This window comes from Anarrhichthys ocellatus, unplaced genomic scaffold (genome assembly GCF_004355925.1).
Source record: "Anarrhichthys ocellatus isolate YVR2014 unplaced genomic scaffold, GSC_Weel_1.0 scaffold11, whole genome shotgun sequence".
In the NCBI taxonomy this organism is placed as follows: domain Eukaryota; kingdom Metazoa; phylum Chordata; class Actinopteri; order Perciformes; family Anarhichadidae; genus Anarrhichthys; species Anarrhichthys ocellatus.
In genome coordinates, this window is record NW_022280041.1 from 11,784,031 (window position 1) to 11,805,236 (window position 21,206).

Consider the following 21,206-nt stretch of genomic DNA (forward strand, 5'->3'; position numbering starts at 1 on the left):
CTTCAGAGTTTATCTCAAAGGATGGACAGGTTTGAGGCTCGTCGTTCCTCCTAATCGTCATCCCTAACCCCCCGGCCAGGAATGCATTCCTTAGCCACGGCCCACATGCCCCGGATGATGCTGATGTCTTGTCTCCCCACTTTCTGTTTGATAGTGTACATCAATCAGGAGAGGGAAGCCACTGGGGGATCCTCATTCAGATACTGCAGAAGTGGATGAGGACTCTAAAGTAGGGGGGGAGTTTTCCGCTAATCTTATTAATACTTGAGTACTTAGTGTAGCCCCCCATGTCTGACCCAGTCCCTGTGGGAGGTGTCTCAGACTAATTCCTAACTTTGCATTCCAGTGGCAGATGATTATGCTTCAATGCTGAGGACAGTGTGGAATAAAAACATCTCAAAAGCCTGAATTCAATGCAGGCTGCGGATAGTTGGCTAATGCCTGTTATCAAGGGGAAGCTGGACCTGGGAACATGCTACCAGTGGAACAGGCAATAGCATCATGGACAGCGCTAGGGAAAGCTTATGTGTCTACTTATCAAACGCTGTCCCAGGAAAGAGTGTGCTAAAACCAACCGGCTGATTTCACGCTCGTTTAATGCTACTGCACGTGCGGATCAGGATTCCAAGGTTCTTATTGATTCCGCTTTGTCAGCTCATTCGCAGCTGACATGTGAGGTGGGGGAGGTGGCTGTCGTCAGCTGTCTCATGTCAAAGACAAGTGTGGTTGGCGCAGACTTCTTTGCCAGATGCCATTAAAAAAATGAACCAATGAATTTGCCATTAATGCCTTTTTCATGTCTTTCATCTGGGTTCTCAAGATGTGCTGGACAAGGCTGAGCGCTCTGTTACTATGAGGTAAACTGTCTAACACACTTGAAGCAAACCATTCCCAGCCTTCACACAGGGGTTTAGAGCACCTCAAAAACTACAGATACTCTTGACATGTCAGCTGGAGGTGGGTCGGTTTGAACCCTCTTCCTCCTCGCAGGCAGAGCGGGAGGAGTTGCTCACCCTTTGTCCAGTTAGGGCGTGGTGTCCCAATGTAACTCGTACTCAGCCTCTAAGGAAGTGTCCTCAGCTTTTCATCTGCTTTCTAAGCAGCGTTCGGCGCATTGGCCAGTTGATGTCGGTTCCCATGCTTAAGCGGACCGGTGGTTCTCAGTTCCTACAGGGATACGAGCCCACTCAACCAGAAGTGAAGGGAGTTCCTTTGGGAGACATTTGTGCCGCAGCATCGTGGTCTCCACTATTTTACGCTTGCAAAATTTGATGTGACCTGTTCAACACCAGTGAGCACCGCTGTGTTGTGTGCCCAGCACGGTTTAGACATGTATCTGTTCCTCGCGACTGTAGACAACAGACTTGGTGAGATACATGTCTGAGAAATATATATTTTGAATACCTCTGACAGCACACAATAGCATTATATTAAATATGTACTGTATTTATCATAAACAGTATCATATATTATTCAAAAATCAAATGCAAATATGGAGACTTTAGTGAACTGTCTGTTAAGTATAGGACATAAATAATCATTGCTTTCTAGAAGCTCTTGCTGAAATGGCTTATTCGACCCCCTAAAGAGCGATTTTCATATCAGTTTACTTACCCAAAGAAAGCTCCTCAGTTGGACACAAACTATGACATGGATGTTAATTTTGCCATTTTCAGTGCAGAAAAGTGGCATTTAAGAAACTGTTTCTGGGCCTAATTAGAACCTTTTCATTTTGGTTCATATTTAACACAGGCTTGCTGATGTGAGAACGAGTTTTTGACCTCCTGAGAATTACCTGCATCAAATTATTTTCTGAGGCTTTACTGAATAAATGTAAGCGCAGACAGCCTTGAGAAATAAAAGTGACAGCTCCAATATAGAAATACAAAAACAAGTATGAAAGGACTGTTTCAGCTCATTTTAGTAACGTCATTTCACAGCAGTCATTTTTTAAACATGCAATAACTGATTTTATTTTGCCAACTTAGGGCCAGCGACTGATATTGCAGGACTGTGATTTGCACTATTTTCTCACATCTTATTAAAAAGGCAATTGATCACTTAAACAAAACATTAATTGGCTGCTCAATCCACAATGAGGATAGACTGTTGACTTGGTAGAATTATTGATTACTACAGCATTGTACAGTAAACGTATGGATTAGTTATGAACATATAATGCTCATATGGTGGTGGTGACCAGTGGTGGAATGTAACGAAGTACATTTACTCAAGTACTCAAGTACAAATGTGATCTTTTCGATTCATGCCACTTTCTATTTCTACTTCCACATCTGAGGTGCGTACATTCTCACTGCACAGTCCTTTATATAAATACCTGTTTATGGGTGTGAAATGTTCTTGGTGTGTATACATCTGCTCTCTCTCTCTCTCTCTCTCTCTCTCTCTCTCTCTCTCTCTCTCATCATGTCTGTCAGTCAAATGGATAACACAGAGAATGGAGAATCAGCAGCGTCAGCGAGGACGTGATGGAGAGACTCTGCAACGCCTGACCCTCCTCTACCCTGGCGCAAGTCTCCAAGGCTCTCGTTGCCATGGACACAGTGGATGAAAGTCTATAAAGCGCAGTGGTGTGTCTCTGCAGTGCCGTCACTCTGAGCACTTAGTGCATTGTTGTTGTTGTTTTTTCCCTTTTTTATTTGGTCTACTTAAATAAATTAGTCTTATGATTCATGTTGAGTGTAATATATTCAGTTTAAATAGAATGAATGGAATAGGACATTTTATGTATTATATTTAATGAGGGGGGATAAAAAACTTCACTTCAAGTTTTACATACTCTATAATGAATATACCCATATTGAAAATAAAAAGCAGAATGTTGTAATCTATATAAAATATTAAAAGACCAAAAATGTATGCAGATTATAAACAATAAAAAAAACACTTGGTGACGAAAACGAGTGTGAGTCAGCTCTTTAGCAGCTAAATGTTATGTTCACCAGCTCGTTGGTAACTTAGTAGCTGGGTAGCTCACCAGGTAGCTTATAGAAGGTTTACGCTCTGCTACTTGCAGTGCCAACACACAAAGTGTTTTGTTGACAGACAAAGTTAGCACCTAGCTGGTGAATACAGTATATGGAGCATTTAGCAGCTAAAGGGCCAATTATTCTTCTCAGGAGTCCAAAACCAGAGACCAAAACGGAGCTAATGTTGCTCTGTGTCTGCTGGATATGCAAATTACCAAAGGTTTACAAAGTTGTTCACAATGGCAACTTGATGAGGAGATAACACGTCACGTTGTGCCCAAGTGGCTTTTTTTCTACTTCCTCTCAACTCTTAAGCAGTTGAAATATTGTAATGTAAAAATGCCCCCTCCCCATTCTTTAAAAAGTACTTAAAATGAATGCATGAAGCTTTCATTGAAATTTAGATAAAATAGTCCATAAATTAATTATTTTATAAGTTTATGAATGAATTATTGCTGACCTTCTGTTGAGATATTCCTATTTTATCTCTAGACATATTAAACACTGTCACCTGATCTGTGTAAAGCCTCCCCATGTTTCTTCTCTTTACCAATCATGGAATCCAGTTCAGCATCATACCGTATGTATGAACAGACCTGAGCATCAGGTGTTCTAATGTTTGTCTCAGTTCAGTAATCAACTCCGGCTCCCTCTAGTCAGGGCCTTCTATTTCCCCAAAGAGAACGTCCAGTCAACGTTAATGAAGAGTGAGAATTAAGTTCTCTCATTGTCCCGCAATTGCTCTCTGCCTTTTGAGTAAAACAATGTGTCTGTCAAAGTTTCCCAAAGATGTGATTAAACTTCATTCTAGTCCTGAAGGCGTGAGAAACAAGAGTTTTTCAGATACTTCACGAAAGTTGCAAAGATGATAATTGTTTTGGGCACTTTTATCAGTTTCAATCAGATAAAAAGCAGTGTATGTACATAGGAGCATGGCGCATGAAGGTTTGGAGCTGCTTTTCTGCCTCAGGGTCCAGACAACCCGCAACAATTGAGCAATCAATGAAGTCCAAGTTGTAGCAGAAAATACAGCAGAAGAATATCAGGGCGATTGTGTGCAGGGCTATAGAATCTGTGCACTATCCACAATGCAGACTGCTGGCTAAAACGGAACACGGAACGGAATGCGGAACGGAATAAATCTGGGTACCAGCTTTAAGCTTACAAAAACGATAAGGTGTTTTTGATCTCACCAACCTTGACATAACACTCTAACATAGCAGGTAGAACACTAATTGATACATAGAAAAAGGTTATTAGAGTACAAATATTTCATTTACAATAAAATAATTTTGCTAGTTAACACAGATTGGTCCCTGTTATGTTATTTCCTTTGAGGCCTGTTTGAGAATATGCCAGCCCTCAGCCAAGCCATGGTCTCAGGCTCATTCACAGATGAGGGAAAATAAGTCTGATTCAGCTATTAGTGCATCATCAGTAGGACATAATGATTTAAATAGGGGCAATTTAAGTTTTTGTCCTGGGAAGTTGCTTTGCCTCATAAAAGAATATTATCCGGTGAGTTGCATAAGGTTCTTTCCCAACGTACGTCTATGGGAAAATGTCTTTATGGGCTCAATGGCATCACGTGACGGGGCCCTAAAATTGTTATTCCACGGTTTGACCACAAATGTGAAATTTGCTTTAAAGCCAGGCGCTCTTTCTCGGGACTAAATGTAGCAATTCTGATCTATCAACAATCCCAAATGATTTTGCAAGAGCAAACAGGGACACTAGCAGTACATAGATGTATTTGTGGCGGCCACAGAACAAATGCTTGAAAAAATGGCATTAATGTAAAAAAGTAAGACGGACCCTTACTCCTCAGCAATGCGTTGTTCTACTGAATAGGCAGTATGTTGCTGGAGTACAAAACAATACATTAGGCTCACAACTTTAATACCATCATTAATAAAGTGTTCTATGCTATAAGTTGTAAGAACATTACACCCACAAAGACAACCATCACGCTGTGCTGAACTGTCTCTGCAAGGCCGGGTCGAACTGCAACCGCCCACATGGCTCATTAGTCTCCATCGTTCACAATGGTCAACATTTAAAAGCCATATGACATGAGCTGGCATACACATTATCGATGACACAATACATACATTGTCAAAACAATAAGGTCATTAATTGACCTTAGTCAGTTTAAAGAAATGCGTGACGTTACTCACCCGTCACAGAAGAAGACTGTCACAGCATCAACGTCCACTTCTTTAGTCGTGGTGGAGCTGGTGGCCAGCGGAGCCCGGTGGCTGATCCTCATTCTCGTCACCACTCTTGCTCCTCAGGTGTGTCTTTGGCCGAAGTAAAGCAGGGAAAGATGTCTAAGAGATACACAACAGTTTGAATAAGTCCGGGAAAGCATCCTGATATGGCCTGAATAACACAAGTGTATAACACATCGCACATGGTGTTGACAGGAATCCCATTCTGTTTTGTTTTTTCTTTCATTCCTCCGATATAGCGCTTATTAGCTCATATTGTCGTTAATCCATGTTGGCTAACATGTAGCTTAGTTAGCTAATTCATCCAAAATAATTAGTAAACCAAACTTCTCTCTCTGACAAATGTATATGCACCCGAGTGAGAATAGTCACACTGCAGCTATTCGACTATTTAAAAGTTGAATATGCTTCTTCATTTTGCAATAAATAGCTATCCAAAGGCAGAAGGATTTAGTGGTAGTAGTAGTAGTAGAAATAGTACTAGTGCGAGAAGGCTAGTATAAAGAGCGACAGTGTATGAGTAGGGAGGATGTTTCCGTCATTAATGAGTTAAACTCTCTAACTTTTGACTCCAATGAGAAGTCTATTTTTACAAATAGTGGACTTATACTTTTCAATTTTTTCCATTACATTTTGGACCGTCTTGGTGGAAGCTCGAGCGCTCCCTTGCAGCCTGGTGTAGGCTGGTCAGTGTTCTCCATGTGTGGGTAATGGCACCATAGTTAACGATGAGATGCTGCAGAGATGAGTTGAAGTGGTTCTCACTATTTTGTAAAGGACTGCAGCTGATTTTTTTTCAATGGACATACAGTATATGGACATAACTGTGCACCCAGGTCCACAATAATGAATCTGAGAGAAAGACTGCGTATGCATATTTCTGTCTTTCTGCATTGGCCTACACATAGTTTTAGGTGTAAGTCTACACAGAGGTCTGTGCATCTAGCCCCTGGTTAGATGAACAGAGTTCATTCATGTGACTGAACGAGTGGCACAGAGTTTGTGTTGTTTCGGGAAAAAACACACAAGCGCTGTCCTCACCCTGTCTTCACCTGCCATGTCGTCGTAAAGCAGCAGATCTCACCGCTGACGTCTCCGCCCACAGTTACAGTACAGAAATGGAAGCTGCGCACACATATACACAGAGCCATCATGTCCACTGAACCATGGTAGTCTTCATTCCATTTTATGGACCGTAAATGATATGAGGATATGGTGTAATATGATAATAACAGAATATTTCCTTCCGCTTCTGTGGCAGGATTGAGATGGTTTTAGATTGAATATTAACCGGAGCTGCCCACTGGAGGCAAATGCTCACATCGTGACAGGTGACCACGGGAAGCAGGACGGGACACGACCAGGGAGATTTTTCGAGCAAGTTTTGTGAGAATAAAGGGATTTGGGTTATTCCAATCCAAAAATAAGTATTTTGACAACTACCAGATGGATTACCATCATCCACAGAGAATGAACTGTTAAGAACTGTTTCTGGTTCATATTTGTCGTAAAATTGTTTCTTGGAAAACTGATGAAGATCATGTGAAATGAGGGTCCAGAACAGCTACTAAATAGACCTGGTTTTTTTGTTTTTTGTGATCGTGTTAAAATTAAATAAAGACCCAAAGAAATGACAAAATAATAATTGTGTCATAACATCCTCATGATCACAGAATAATACTTATGTTGAAATCATGAAATAATGACTTGAAAACTACACAAGAGAGATATTACATGCAAGTCCTCTCCGGGCTTCCATAGCTGACAGTGAGTCCACAAGGTGAATGAAAATGACAATTAACAAATATAACAATGACACCAATACAATTAATTAGCCTTACTTGTAAAAGATAAACAATTTCCTTGAAAGTTGTATAGTTGAGTGAGATCGCTAAAGGAACAACTGAGCATTCTTGTTGTGGCTCCAGATTCTTTTGTTCCACCTTTTCCTCTAAGATGTGAATAAAGTCACAAACAATTTAGGAGTGTTACATTTTATTTGGTCTCATCTCTTTTTGAACTTTTTCCTTTTGTTTTTTTTCCACAGGTTAAAACCCATTATAATAGTCAAGAGAAATAAAAACATTTTCACATATTGTATACAGAAATAGTTCTCTTGAGGCACAACAATAAAAACAGTTGATTAGGCCCAGCCCAGTGCGAGATTTCACAAAAATGCAACAATAACAAATTTTCAAAGCCCCGACGACCGCCTAACCTCAAACACGCATGAGCAGAGGCAGTTCTGAGAGAGCTGTAAAAAAGTCTGCCAGGGCAATGCAACAGTTGTGTTATCACATGGCCTAGGCTGTAATGAGACACAGAACAGACATGGAAATGAATCTGGAACAATTACAATAAAAGCAAATAGATACACAGACAGAGAGGAGGTCAACTTTGTCTACCACTGAAGGGACACAATCCTCATCTCTATCTAGCAGTTTTATGCACATACAAATTCAGTATGGGTGCCTCAAGGAGACATTAGGCTGTGACTTAAGTTCGGGGTTTTGTTGCAATGTACACGAAGAACCGGATTTCAAGCTCCACCAGGCATTTCTCTTCAATGTTCTGCTACACACAAATGCTTGGGGCTTGTAGAGGAATCGTTTTGATGCAGACTTTGGTCGAATTGAAGAACTGGAATGTAAAGTGAACCTGCTTCATGTGAAGCACCCATACGCGACATCTTAAATACTCCAGTGAAAACCTATACAATGTGTTGTTCATATGAAGCAATCAGCTCCGTCATCCTAACGTAGACCGCGTCCATGGCCATCTCCAAAGAGAAATAGTTTTGATCCAGTGTGTAAAAAGATGGCCATTTATAAATATACCCCCCCCCTCCCTGCGTATTAAGTTCTGTAAATGTCCTTTTAAATGTCCGGTAGGAAGCTGTCGGAAGGAAAAGCCTTCTACAGTACTATGATGCCGTTAGTGGAAGAGATCTGTCCAGCGAGTCGTGGGGGGTTTTTCGAATTGCCTCTGTGGATCATTTAGAGTTATTCAAGCCAGAGCTTGAGCACCTGAAAGAGACCACGTGCTGTTTAATATCCTCAAGCCTCATTAAAATATGGTAGCCCGAATTATATAGACATATTTATGAAGACGTTAATCAAGTCACCGACCTGAACCAGGACGATCATACTGCGTATCGCGCTTTTCAACACCAATTTCATACAACATTGGACATTTGGACTACACTTGCTTTCTGCTCACTTCATTTGTGACTTTACACTCGCCTATCATTGTTTTGTCTCGAATAATCATAAACAATAAGTTTGTATTTAGCACTCTCATTGGAATCAGAGCAACGAGCGATCTACACAGAAGTGGACAAATGCATAGTTTTCCATATTTCAAATTTGGTCAACTTTGACATGGAAAGAAATGATGCGAGGCAGGTGAAAAATATTGCTGAAGATGTAATAAATACATCACCAAGCTTCAAGGACGCCAAATAGATTGTACTCGTAGAAGTAGCTTATGCACCCTGACACGTAGCTTGACATAGTATTATAGTATAATATATAATATAATCACAGTTCTTTCATCAGCAAGCAATGTTGAGGACACGACAATAAATCATTCGCTGCCTCTATAATTGAGACACAAGGGCTGTTTACTCGACCAATTGGTTTGCAGCCCATTCAACACTCTAGGAACAGATATTTACAGATTGAACGGCTTCTATTCCAGGAAGACCACCAGGTAATTGAGTGTCAATAGCTCGGCAGAACAATAATCACGACCACGGGGATGAGTGTGTGGGCCTTGGACTTAATAACCTCATAGATAAAAACCCATGTTTATTTTGCTGAAGAAAGCAGCAGCCTTGGTCTTTGAAACAAATTGGTGCTTCTTTTGTGGCTCTCATTCATTGGGTTTCTCGTTGTTACAGAGAAAAGAAAAAAAAAAGGACAACAGATGGTGACCTTGGACGCACAGACTGAGAAGAATTAGGAAAAATGTTCACACTTTGAGAGACCAAGCATTAGCTGACGCACCTGCCAACACCTCTCGCAGACATGGCTCTAGTCCACATCCCTACTGGGATGTGCAATTCCTGTACAGTCCATGGAAGGTCATATTTGATCATTTGGTCTCGGCCCGTTAATGTTAAACAATGGCCTGGGCAGGTGTTTCACTTAATATGAGCCAGAGAGACCAACGATGTGTCTCTGGCGCTGACGGCTGGCTGGGAGACGACCGAAACGAGGCCGATGACCAAGTTAGATTTGTAACCTCCCTTCAATTGAACACAAGCAAGCAATGGCAGCACAGGGAAATGGGGTGAAAGCCGCTGGAAATGCCAGGCCATCTCTTTTGTCGTTTCAGAATTGACTCTCCACTGACCCGCCGAGGAAAGATTCCATCAATGAAATAAATGTGACACGTGTTCAGACGGCGTTTTTCACTCCGTCCTCCAATTTCCTCAGTAACCGTGAAGGAGAGAAAACATGACTCAACCGGAGCCGCAGCAATTTAGGAAAGTACATTCCCCTTCTGACTTGACTTCTTTATGGTCAAACGCTCAAGACGGGTAAGTTCACACGCACACTGTGCTCTGTTACTTCTGATTCACCGGGACAGAACTCAAGCGTTCAAACTAGTCGATGGGATTTCATTTGAGTCCGTGGCTTAATATGGGTGAGTGAAATAATTAGTATGCATGTAAACATATCCACTGATCATAAAACCAAATTAAGCTTAAAGTGTGACGGATGGTTGCATTAGGCAATGGGCTCTACTGTTACCCTTCACAAAGCCAGCAAATAGTTAACTCGCAACATTTTTTTTTTCCTCTGGTTAATGGCTCAGATTTTTCAGCTCTGAAATTCTCTAACGCAACCACCGATCCTCTCGCCGTGATGAGGGTCACGGCCTTGGGCTCCACCATTGTGCCGTCTCATTAGCTTTTATTCATGTAATGTATTGACCATTTGCCATTCACTGATTAGGGGCAATGGTCTGAGCTTGAACTTTGAATTAAGATCGTCAAATCATGTCTGCTCGGCGCCACTGCGGGGCTGAAAGTGGATCACCGGTGGCCAGATATCGTTCCCTCCTGCAGAGAATTCACTTCCATTGTCCCCTGTCAGTTGGTGCTCCGGGGCGCTGATTTGCAATGACGGATGGGGCGATGCCTGGAAGTGCAAAGCGTCACAAACAACTCATCAGCGCTTTCTGTCAGCTCGGGAAGAGGAGTGGCAGCTACGCTTCCTAAATCTGACGGCCAAAAACCAAATATCGGACGTCCATGTCCACAAAAGACTACTTAAAAAATGTGTCCCACTCAATTCATCAGCTACCAAAACTAGAATTTTGTCAGATTCATGTTTTATATGAATACATTTTAAGTACTCCAACATCTTTCTATGCAGCGGCAGGAAAGTTTCTCCCCACTTCAAATGAACCACTTCCAGGAGGAAACCCACTCTGACTATATCTTAATCATACGTAAAAAGCACAGTGACTCCTGTTACTACAAGTGACATTTCATGATAAGTTACTGGATGTGCTCAAGCTAGATGGAGAACGTCAGGCAACACTTCTCAACATCAGGTCTGATAGAAAATTAAAGTCTGGCACCGAGTAAAAATACAGCAAGACATGAGTGGCAGGTTGAAGTGGATACTTGACACGCACACAGAATCTGTGACAGAAATAATCTGCCAGACGTTTCCATCATCTCAATTCCCTTCGTGTACCACTTCTCCTCACAGAGCTCTGTTGACAATAACAGCCATCCAAGCCTAATGACTATCACAGGATAGCTCTTGTGGCTTTGTTCGTTGACACGGAAGAGACGAGGCAATAGCTCATCACTTGTCATGTCGGTAAAATGTTAGTGGTGGGGACAAGAGAGTGAGGGAAGGTAGGGAAAACTGCTGAGAGAGACACATTCTACATCCAACCTCCAACTTCTGCACAACGGGAAGGACGACGGGCGACTTCTTTGATCGGATCAGAGGTCAACATAACACTTTTGACAAGCAACATAATGAATTTTTTTTGTTTGGGTGTCAGAACATTATATACTTGCTGTTTGCAGAGAATTGGATGTATTCTTTCATTAAAGGTACGTGTCAGCAAGATGCACCTATGTTTTAAGAGGGAACCACTAAACTACTAAGTTCTGAGACGGAAACACGGACAACTCCCCGACCGGAAAACGCTGTGGTAGCGACCTGTCAATCACAAGGTACCTTCAGCCTAAAGCATTCCCTGCTTTATGTCTGTCTCTAAATGGACCATCATTTACTAAATGAACATCATGCTGCATCTAAGAATACTTGAAACTGGCGACTGAGAGCATAAACTCATGTTTACAATGTTTACTGAGGTAATAAATCAAGAGAGAAGTAGAGTCATTTTCTCACAGAACTCTATACAATCGGACTTCTTTTTGAGGAGTCGCCCCCTGATGGCCATTAGAGAGTATGCAGGTTGAAGACATTTCTGCATTGGCTTCACTTTTCAGACCAGGAGGTCTCCCCTTGGTCTCAACAATCTGACCAAAGGCTCTTCAACCCCATCTTCAACTGGACAACGGAACAGCCATAAACATGTTTGCCTTTAGATGTGTATGGACGACACAATGTGCAACCAGGTTTGTTTGAAGCATGCTGAGACCTTTGCAAGCACTGCGTCTCTTTGTTGCTATCGAATATTACTTGGATGTCCACTAGATGATGAACAGACGCATTAAGGTGCAATAGAAATATTCAACAAAGTTCACGTTTCAATTTCAAACAAATTCAATTGCCTCTGTAAAATGAGCACTTTCCGGTTAATAAACTCTGTCCTAGAACAAATGCCTTTTTTTTTTCCCGCCGACAGAAACCTGGCTGTTGGTGAATTGAATGCTCTGCAGTGTCAGGACAAGACTGCCCTCAAGAAATCGTTCCTGGGAAGGAGGAAGCAAAGGAGTAGGAGTAAGCAGAGGCATCACCTGATGGTGAAGGACATAGAAAAGGTTTTATCCGGGCAGCAGCTGAGTAGCCAGTGGCAACAGAGAAAAACAGACAGAAAAGTGAGGAAAGGTTGCCGAACCCGTCTTTCAAACTTTTTGCATTACAAAAAAAAAAGGGGCACGGCTTAAATCGAGACGTTAGCTGATGCAGGAAGCTACTCAAAATACCTTGCGAGGAGGACGCGGGGCATTCACGTAACGTCGGGGGGATTTAATTAACCAAATATCTGAATGCTTTGTGCTCTCTGCTCTTATCGAGAGGCTAATTATCACTATCAGCCTGCTCTGTTCGTCAGAAGGATTATTAGGCTAATCACAAAGCCTTCCCCTTTGGAGACAAGGTTTCCACTCTTCATCCGAACAAAGCCGATATTGTCCTCCAATGACACGGTGTCAGTGATGAAGCCAGTCGCTACAGTATTTGTGCCTCGTCATGCTCCAGCAAAGACATGGGTAACAGCGCGACTTTGAGCCATGTATATGTGGGTCTCTTTCAGTTGCTTACAAGCTTGACCTACACTAATTATTGCATCACATGCTTGAGGACCAGCTGACTAAATTATTGGATAATAATAATTGGATACTGTCTTTGATGTCCAACCCATTACAGGGGTTATTTTATGAGGAAGTATTTGTTGCTGCAGCCACTTTCCCTCAACCTGCCTCACGTCGTACATTTCCCAGGATGCTTTATGGGAAAACCACAGGAGAAAGTGCCTGAACATTTAGTATGTAGAACGATCGGTGAGGATAATGATTGTGAACCAAGAGTGAAAGGGCAAGTTGTTGCTCCAGTGCCTTCCGGGCCGTTGAGACTGCTGTTGGTGGAAAAATAGATTTTTCCAACTTCTCTACAATTAATTTCTTTCTGTGTTATTGTTCAATGTTGAACGTCTCTGCTGTATCTATTCTGGAAGTATCATGACATGACATCACAGTGATTCACAGGAAACTACAGGATCTTCATAGCGATGTTAAAATGGTTTGGGATGGATTTTGAATACAAAAAAACTGGAGGGACAAGAGTTTAGGAGCCCTGCTACTCTAGTCTCGCAAAGCCAAGCCTACATCTCCCAAGCTCAAGGTTTGATTGAGCCGGACTAGGTAGGTGAGTAATCAGTGAATGTTTTGATGCAACAACGCTTAGACGGTTAGCTTAGCTTAGACCAAAGACGTGAAACAGGGGGAAACAGCTAGCCTGGCTCTGTCGAAAAATGTAATAAAGTCAAACTCACTAACCAACAAGGTATATCTTTTATGTTTAATCTGTGCAACAACAAACAAAAAAAGTTTAAAACACTACAAAGTTGTGGTTTTCTGGGAGCTACAAGGATATTCTATTTCTTGGCTGGAACCACTGGCAACTCTCTGAAAACTCCAGAAAACCACTGCTATTAAACAAACGTGATTTATTAATAAGAGAGGAGCTTCCAGGTGGATTTATAGATAGAGTCAGGCTAGCCGCTTCCCCTTGCTTCCAGTCTTTATGCTAAGCTAGGCTAACCATCTGCTGGCTCCAGCTTCATATTGAACAGGCCGATATAAGTGAGGTATCAATCTTTTCGTCTCACTCTGGACAAGTGTATTCCCCAAAATGGCAAACTATTCCTTTATGACTTTACAAGGGTAAAATGTAGCATGGATTTGAACGTTTCGTGGATAATTTTGGGAGTAATTTAACATTTCCAGAACAACCACAATGGCTTCCCTAGTTCAAGAATTGGAAGAGGGAACCAATGACAGCTGTGGAGGCGCTCGTCCAATCAACTCAAGGAGAGAAATGTCAATCATGTGGTCTGAGACATTTGACTGGCTTTGCGAGGCTACTACTACTCTGGTGGACTGTACCAATAAATAAAGTATCCAGTGAAGCTTCCATACAGACGTATTGTAGTATTTGAACCTTCATACAGCATCAGATGGGTTGTGATGAGACAGCCTGGATGATATTAAAGAAGATAACCACAGAAAACTACATTAAAAGTCAAGTTGAAATACTCTCTGTGACTGTCTCAACTTTCTCTGTAGTGTCCAGTGTGGCAGACCACACCCATCTGGCACTGGAAAAAACAATGTATTTGCAACCACCCTTTGTCCCAGTTCTGACACTGTCACAGTGGCATTCTTTGGCATATGAAGGGAATGCAGCCCCCCCCCTCGTCCTGTTTCCTGTACTGTGTCGCCCGCCAGCCAAAAGAATCTGTCCTATTCTTGGTATTTCAAGGGGAACGTGATTGGAATTTTATCTGCTTCCAAGTGGAATGTCTGGGTCATGGATTTGTCTTGGATTTCATGAGTGGTCTTGAATATCCAGTGCTTTCTCCCATAATGCAACAGGCAGATGCTATTTTATTTTTTTTTGAAACAGTAAGCTTTCCTTGAACAATGAGTCTAGACATACATGCACACACGCACGCACACACAGAAGGCATTTTCCTCCACAGCAATGCTAAGCTGATTTGCAAATTTAAGCCAAATTCATAGCATTTTCCCTACGCACCAGAATAACCATTCAAGAAATCTTGAAAAGATATATGCTAAAAAAACACTTCACAAAGTACGGCACTCCAATTTCCCATTGTCCTGAATGCTTTCAGTGTGCAGAGAGGTAGACGCAGATGAAGCTGTGCAAGTCGCCTTATCCGCCTCTGCATTGTCACAATGCTTCAAAGGCAGGGGGGAGATGAAAGCAGGTGATATGGGGAGGCTGATAGAATCTGAAGATGGGACGAGTGATCTGTGTTCTGCTCCTTCAAAGGGATAGAGAAACCAAGATAGAGAGGAGGGAATGAAATGGGCACCAGCTTTTGGTTGAAAGGCAGCTATCCCACCATCCAATGTACCACCTCTCACTGGCTTTACGGTTTTCCGAAGCAGCAAGCTCGCGTGTAAAGGACCCGCAATGATTGGGGCTCCCATTGGGGAAACTTCCCTCAGTGGGTTAAGTAATTTTTTTTTTAAAGATTCCAAATCCTTGCTAAGCAGTAAAAAGGGTCCTGGACTGTGTTGCTATCACAAAACCACGGCCTTGCCACAGGCACAAGTTTAGAACCTATCGTCTCTGAGTTGCGTTGGGGACTTGAAGGGTTTGAGCCCCAGTGTCTTGCGGGGGTGAGCCCTCTCTTTGGTGCCATCCAGGGGTTTGCTGCAGGCTGCCCAGCCCAGGTCGACGAGGGGCGAGTCGGCCGTGTTGAGGGGCGCTCTGCGTAACGAGGGCAGCGTGGGTGAGCCGTTAGTGGAGCACGGGGCAGAACGGGAGGTGGGGAAGGGCGCCGAGAAGGGGTCGAAGGGGGAAGCCGTGTCAGAGCCGCACGAGGGGTCAGCCTTGAGGGCGAATGGGTCGCAGTCCGGTGAGGGGAAGGGGTCACAGTTGGTGAAAGGGTTGGTAGGGGAGGGTTGGTAGCCCAGAGGGTTGCTGTCCAAGCGGTTTGAGCTGCGGCCACCACCTGAGTACGGGCCACCTGCAGAGATGAAGCTCCAGGGGTCAATGCGGGGGCGAATGGGGGACGGGCGGGGCCGGGGGATGACGGTGACCTCCAGGCGGCGGGTTTTGGGGCTCCAGAGGGCAGGGTTAGGGTGGAGAGACAAGGACACTGAAGGCTTGTCATCAGAGTCCTGTGTGTCTTGGCACAAGGGCAGGTCCAAAACTGGAAGGAACAGAGAGAAAAATCATTAAAGGGGCACTTCAGCCATTTAGTATTACACTTTAAAAACTTGCAAGAAACAGACGTCAAATGGAAGCAGTGGAGGACAAGATATATCGTGACTTTTAGTCCCTAGTATGAGTCAAGCTTTAAAATGCTGGTAACTACATTTCCCATAATGCAACTCAAGAGAATCTTTCATTAGACCATCCCTGCCTGTTAAATCCCCTCTTTCAAACTCCTCCAGTTTATAACACCAGGGTTCCTTCTCTTGGATTTCTCCTCCAGAGCCACAGAAGACATTAAATAAGTCTGAGTGGTACAACAACTAAACTGACCTCTATGTCAGAAATCCTTGAGGTACCGCTTTTAACAAAGACACAATTTCAGAGAAAGGCTGCATATCCAACATATTGAACATCCTCATTGTCCTCTACTTCACTTTCTTGCTTGAGGAGGCTTTAATTGTTAATCTGTAAATTAGATTAACTCTCACGCCGCTGTGGTGTTGCCCTGCTGATCTTTCATGCGCTCCTCTCCAATTGCAAATTTGCATTTGCTTTCTAGTATTCTGCTAAACACACAAACCTGTGAGATGACATTGATTCGAACAGAAACACGAAAGTGGCACATTCTTGTTGCAAAAAGAAATGGAACAGTCACCAGCACAGAACGTTGATGCAATTAGTCTAAATTAAGAATAACATGGCGCTGTGTGACTAGTTGACAGAGCTGCAACAGCAAGTGTAAATTAGCACTGACAAGAACATTAAACTCCGAATGAATCAGCTTGAGTGAACATTTGCTATTTCCAAATGCGATGTGTCTGCCAAATGGCATTATTTACATCAACAGCAGCTCTCCGAGGCGGCTAAGCTATTCAGCTGACAAGAAAGAGCAATCAGGAGTCACATGAGAGCGCACGAAAAGAGCCCGTGAAGGAATCCTCTCTACTTCAAGCACACGTCCACCACCAGCAACCGTGTGGCAGCCTGTCCGTGCATCCGAGTCATTACAGTCAATAAACATAGTAAGATGTTTAGCTAAAACACCCCCGGGGAGGCCCGAACACGCCGCTTTTCGGGGGGGGGGGGGGCACATCTCTGTGGAGCAGCCAAGGCTTGGTGAGTCAAACGGAGCAGATACAGTGTGTGGAACGTTACCAGAGGGCACTCTTAAAGCCCTCGTAAAGCCCACTCGCTCTTAAAACAACCAATACCCACGCCTCCGTCGTTACAGCTCTAAACTGTGTCGGTGCTTATAAGAAATGCATATTAGTCTCTGGGAAAGACATGTGAATGTGCCGTACAGTAGATGAACAAGGTACGTAGATCATCTCTGCTAGCATGACACTTACATGAATTAAAACAAAAGTATAAATATGCCCTTCAGGAACTGAACATCTATTTCTCATGAAATTTTCGAGAGGGAATAAATGCTAATCCCTCTTGAATGTGATCGGATGTCGTGTGTCATGTTTGCATCCTTTACACATGGCATTCAAGCATACATTCGACATGCCTCCATGTGAACATGTGCTGGATCTAGAGTGCAATAGTGTGTAGTGTTATCACCCATAGGCACTGCCAGCTCCAGTCAAACTATCTGGTCAGAGAGAGTCGACACCGTGGGGGCGGGGAAGTCAATAATAGATTATTAGCAATTTTGAATCCGGCACTTTCTGTCTGCATGACCTCAGCTGTGCCCCCGGATGTTTTGCATTCATCTCCAACTTTGCAATAAAAGAAAACCATGGCTTGAAAGAGGCAAAAACAAAAGGAGATTGGATGCTAGCTTTGCTTAGCAAGTATTAGCAGTGAAGAATGGGGGGGGGGGGCAGCTGGTACTTGAGATATGCAAATTGCTGAAGACGAGCTTTGATGTAAATGAAAAAGCTTGCGCCGCATTGAAGCCTCCCAACATCTTGCTAAAAAAAAAAAGTTACAATAATAATTCTGCAACAACTGTGAAGGGAGCATTGTCATGCTGAAAAGGTACATTATTCAAGGTTGGATCTTATTTCAGTGGGTGGGCCTCCTGGAAACATGCTTAGTGCTCTCAAGGAAATGCAGAGGAATAATGGAAATAGATGAAAAACCAAATCATGGATCCAATTTCAATTTGGAGAGGAGACTGTAATTTAAAGGGACAATCCAGTGATTTAGTATTGCACTTTCATAAAGTTGGGAGGCTTGCAAAAGACAAATAATAATAGAAATAAAATGGTCAAAGCAGCAGAAGTCGGGATATCCAACCTTTAACCTCTATGTATAAGTCATGCTCCCAAAACACTGGACTTCCTACACTTCCCACAATGCAACTTGATCGAATTTTTTGCTACACCCTGTCTGGTGAAAACACAGACGTGTCCAAAGTCCACACCCCCCCAGTGAGTAATGCAGGCTATCTTTTGAAAATGTGTGAATTAAGTGACATTGACTCGTAAAATTGGTGGGGTTCCCCTTTAAGGTGAAAGTGTCAGACTAACCTAGCTGAGAGGCGTGCAGGCCTTGGCTGGACCTCCTCCTCCTGTCAGCTTTGTGCTCCCAGGCCTCACAGGCCAGCTCCCCGTTAGTCGAATGGGAACTCGGGGTCCATTCCCCAGGGCTGGCCTTACCATGCTTCAGGGGGTTCCTGGGGCAATGCGGACTGTGCGGCATCCGGTGGCCGCTCCTCTCGCGGGGGTTCGGCGGAGGCGGCGTCAGGGGCAAGGGCTTCAGTTCTTGGTACTGCAGAGCTAAATCCAAAAGTGGTCTGGGGAGCAGCTCGGAGGGGGACAAGGTGATGAGATCGTCCACCACAGGGGGGTCTGAAATGAGGGGCATAGGGGCGGAGATCTCTGGTTCGGACGGGGTGCGGCTCTCTAGGGATGAGGGGTTAGTTCGAGGGGGCACCCTTGGGGGAATATCCAGGCAGCGACCTAGTCCTATGGAGGCCAAGAGGGAGCCACCGCCCAGCAGGGCCTGGTGGGTGCTCTTAACGTGGCCACCGTGGGATCTCCTCTCTGGCCTGGGGGAGCCAGCCGGGGAGGAACACCCTTCCTCGCTGGCCGAGTCTCGCTGAGGTAGAGGAAGCCGCAGGCTGTCCTTCACTGAGGAGCCTGCAGAGAGAAAAAAACGATGTTTTTTTAAGTTTTAAAGAGACAGAGAAGGAGAAAGAGACAACCCATTTATTATTCATTTAGCTCTTATGCATAATTCACAGTCATGGCAGTGTGAGTTCAAACAGTGGCTAATGGAAGATCTGCGGCTGGCGGTTAAGCCGGTGATGGAGGGTGTCAGATACCGTTCTGAGGCGGGGGAGGGGTTGGCCTGTACTCCTCAAAGTCATCCTTGGATTCCCCCCTCACATTGCTGTCTGACTCCAGGAGCTTGGCTCTCATCGACAGACTGAAAGCGCCAAGAAATGTAAAAATATTCAAGCATGGTAATGAATGATGTTGAGCGTGATCAAATCCTATATTTTTCAAATGTTTCCTTGTAAAAGAAAAGGGCTGCTGTACCTGCTTTCCTGGGGACTAAGGCGCAGGACTTTTGGGCTTTTGGGACTTTTCGGGCTCTGGGGCCTCCAGTGGGGGCACGACCTCAGGTCTCCATTGGCTTGTTTATGAGAAGGGGCCTCCAGGGGCCAGACCCCACTCAGACCGAACGTCCTGCTGTTGTCACTGGGACTAACTGCAGGAGAAAAAGGGAGAAAAGGAAAGAAAGAAATTAATATCAGTGTACATGTGATCAGTATGCATACTAATTAGCTGCATCCTAATGAGGTGTGCATTTTTAAAAGGCAGGTTTCCCCAATAAATCGCCACAGCCCTGCAATCATCTCCCAACACAATGACCTTTAATTGACTCCTCGACAGCGAGAACTCATGTGACTTCAATGCACTTTTTTTCCGCTCATATTTCTGCACAGCTTAAGTCCTGACTGACTCCTCAACAGTGTGAAGATTGCCTCATCATATGGATACAGCATAGCTGGTAACCTCCAAAGCGGTTCACAGACAGAAAGTGTGAGAAGAAGGAGCCAAAATCCCCCCGGGAAATGATGGGAGAGGAGATGCAGGGTGCTAATAAAAAGTTGGGATTGCAACTGCCTTTCACACGCTTCACACAGGCGCTGGCGCTGGCGCCGCATCTCAGCTCGCCGCTCCGCCCCTCGCAAACTGACTCGCACTGCTAACGCGAAGTGTGTGAGCTCTGCGTGAACATTCACTGGCACACAGCGGGGTACAGTGTGTGCTCAACTTCCTGCCACAACGTACAGACCCCATCACACCCTTCCGAAGGCCTTTACACAGCCTTCGCAACACAACAGCTGGCATGTTAGTCAAAAGAAGAGACTAAAGCGGAATATAGCGCGGATACCAGGGAGGAAAACTTTGAACCGACGGTTTTGTTTCACTGAGTTTTGGCGCTTCCCTCATTCATGTCATTTCATTTCAGCTTCAGATTTGGGGAAAGGTAAATATGCTCTCTGAATGGACATGTGGTATTATTTTCTTTGGCCTGTCTACTACACTGGGGGGCTGGCTGATGCACTCTATGTTTTCAAAGCAAGCACTGAGGTCAGGTGATAGTGAGAGCATTGCAATTTCATCAAGATCTTTCCCAGCGTGTTCCTCTTCAAACACATGGTGATATGAAGTCTGCATGTGGCGGAATAAATACTGCTGTGACATCTTGAGCCAGGCTAAAGGCGGTTTATATGTCACTTTGTTAAGCCTCCACATGTTCTCAGGGGAGAAAGTCACCATTTTGATTCTCAATATGTGGTCAGCCTATTCAAACGTTCAGGCGTTTTTGGAGAAATGACATAGCTGCTGGCGGGGCGCATTGAGACCGGCAGTTAGCAATTCTGAATAGTCATTAGCTCTGTAGGTATAGCTCCAAAATCACTTAAGTTATTACAACTCATCCAGAGGAGGATATTAATGTCTGTACCAAAGGTTGCTACAATCCCTCAGGTGAAAATGTAGCCATTTCCCTGGATGAGTGAAGATTTTTTAAACCTGACCTAGAGGAAAATTCGGGGGCATCAGCAACTCTTTATGATTCATCCCCTTGGAACCGTGGATGTCTGTACCAAATTCCATCCCAATCTATTGAAAAATGATTGAGGTACCGACTGACCGACCAACACCACCATCCTTAAAAAGGTTAGCATTTTATATCATCAGACAAACAGAGAGATGTGGAGAATTCTATACAGGTACTGGAAGGATGAATAGGACTAAAGGAAAAGCTCAAGAACCACAACTTATCCGGCTTCCAACAGATAGACTAAAAATAAGGAGGATAGCGATATCCACAAGCTGCCAGCACATCTGCCAGCATACTGACATGCTAAGAATGCTAACTGCTACAAT

General features: G+C 43.8%; 1 protein-coding gene across 1 annotated transcript in view; it reads right to left on the bottom strand.

Moving 5' to 3' along the window:
- Positions 1-14,549: 14,549 nt before the first annotated feature.
- The window catches only part of LOC116385361 (mitogen-activated protein kinase kinase kinase 11), a 32,497-nt gene continuing 25,840 nt past the window's right edge, over positions 14,550-21,206 (bottom strand). The window contains exons 7-10 of the mRNA XM_031850753.1: positions 19,344-19,515; positions 19,127-19,230; positions 18,330-18,941; positions 14,550-15,844 (exon numbers count right to left, since the gene is read on the bottom strand). Of these exons, the coding sequence (XP_031706613.1) occupies positions 15,243-15,844; positions 18,330-18,941; positions 19,127-19,230; positions 19,344-19,515 (1,490 nt within the window). The 3' untranslated portion in view covers positions 14,550-15,242. The remainder of the gene's footprint in view (positions 15,845-18,329; positions 18,942-19,126; positions 19,231-19,343; positions 19,516-21,206) is intronic.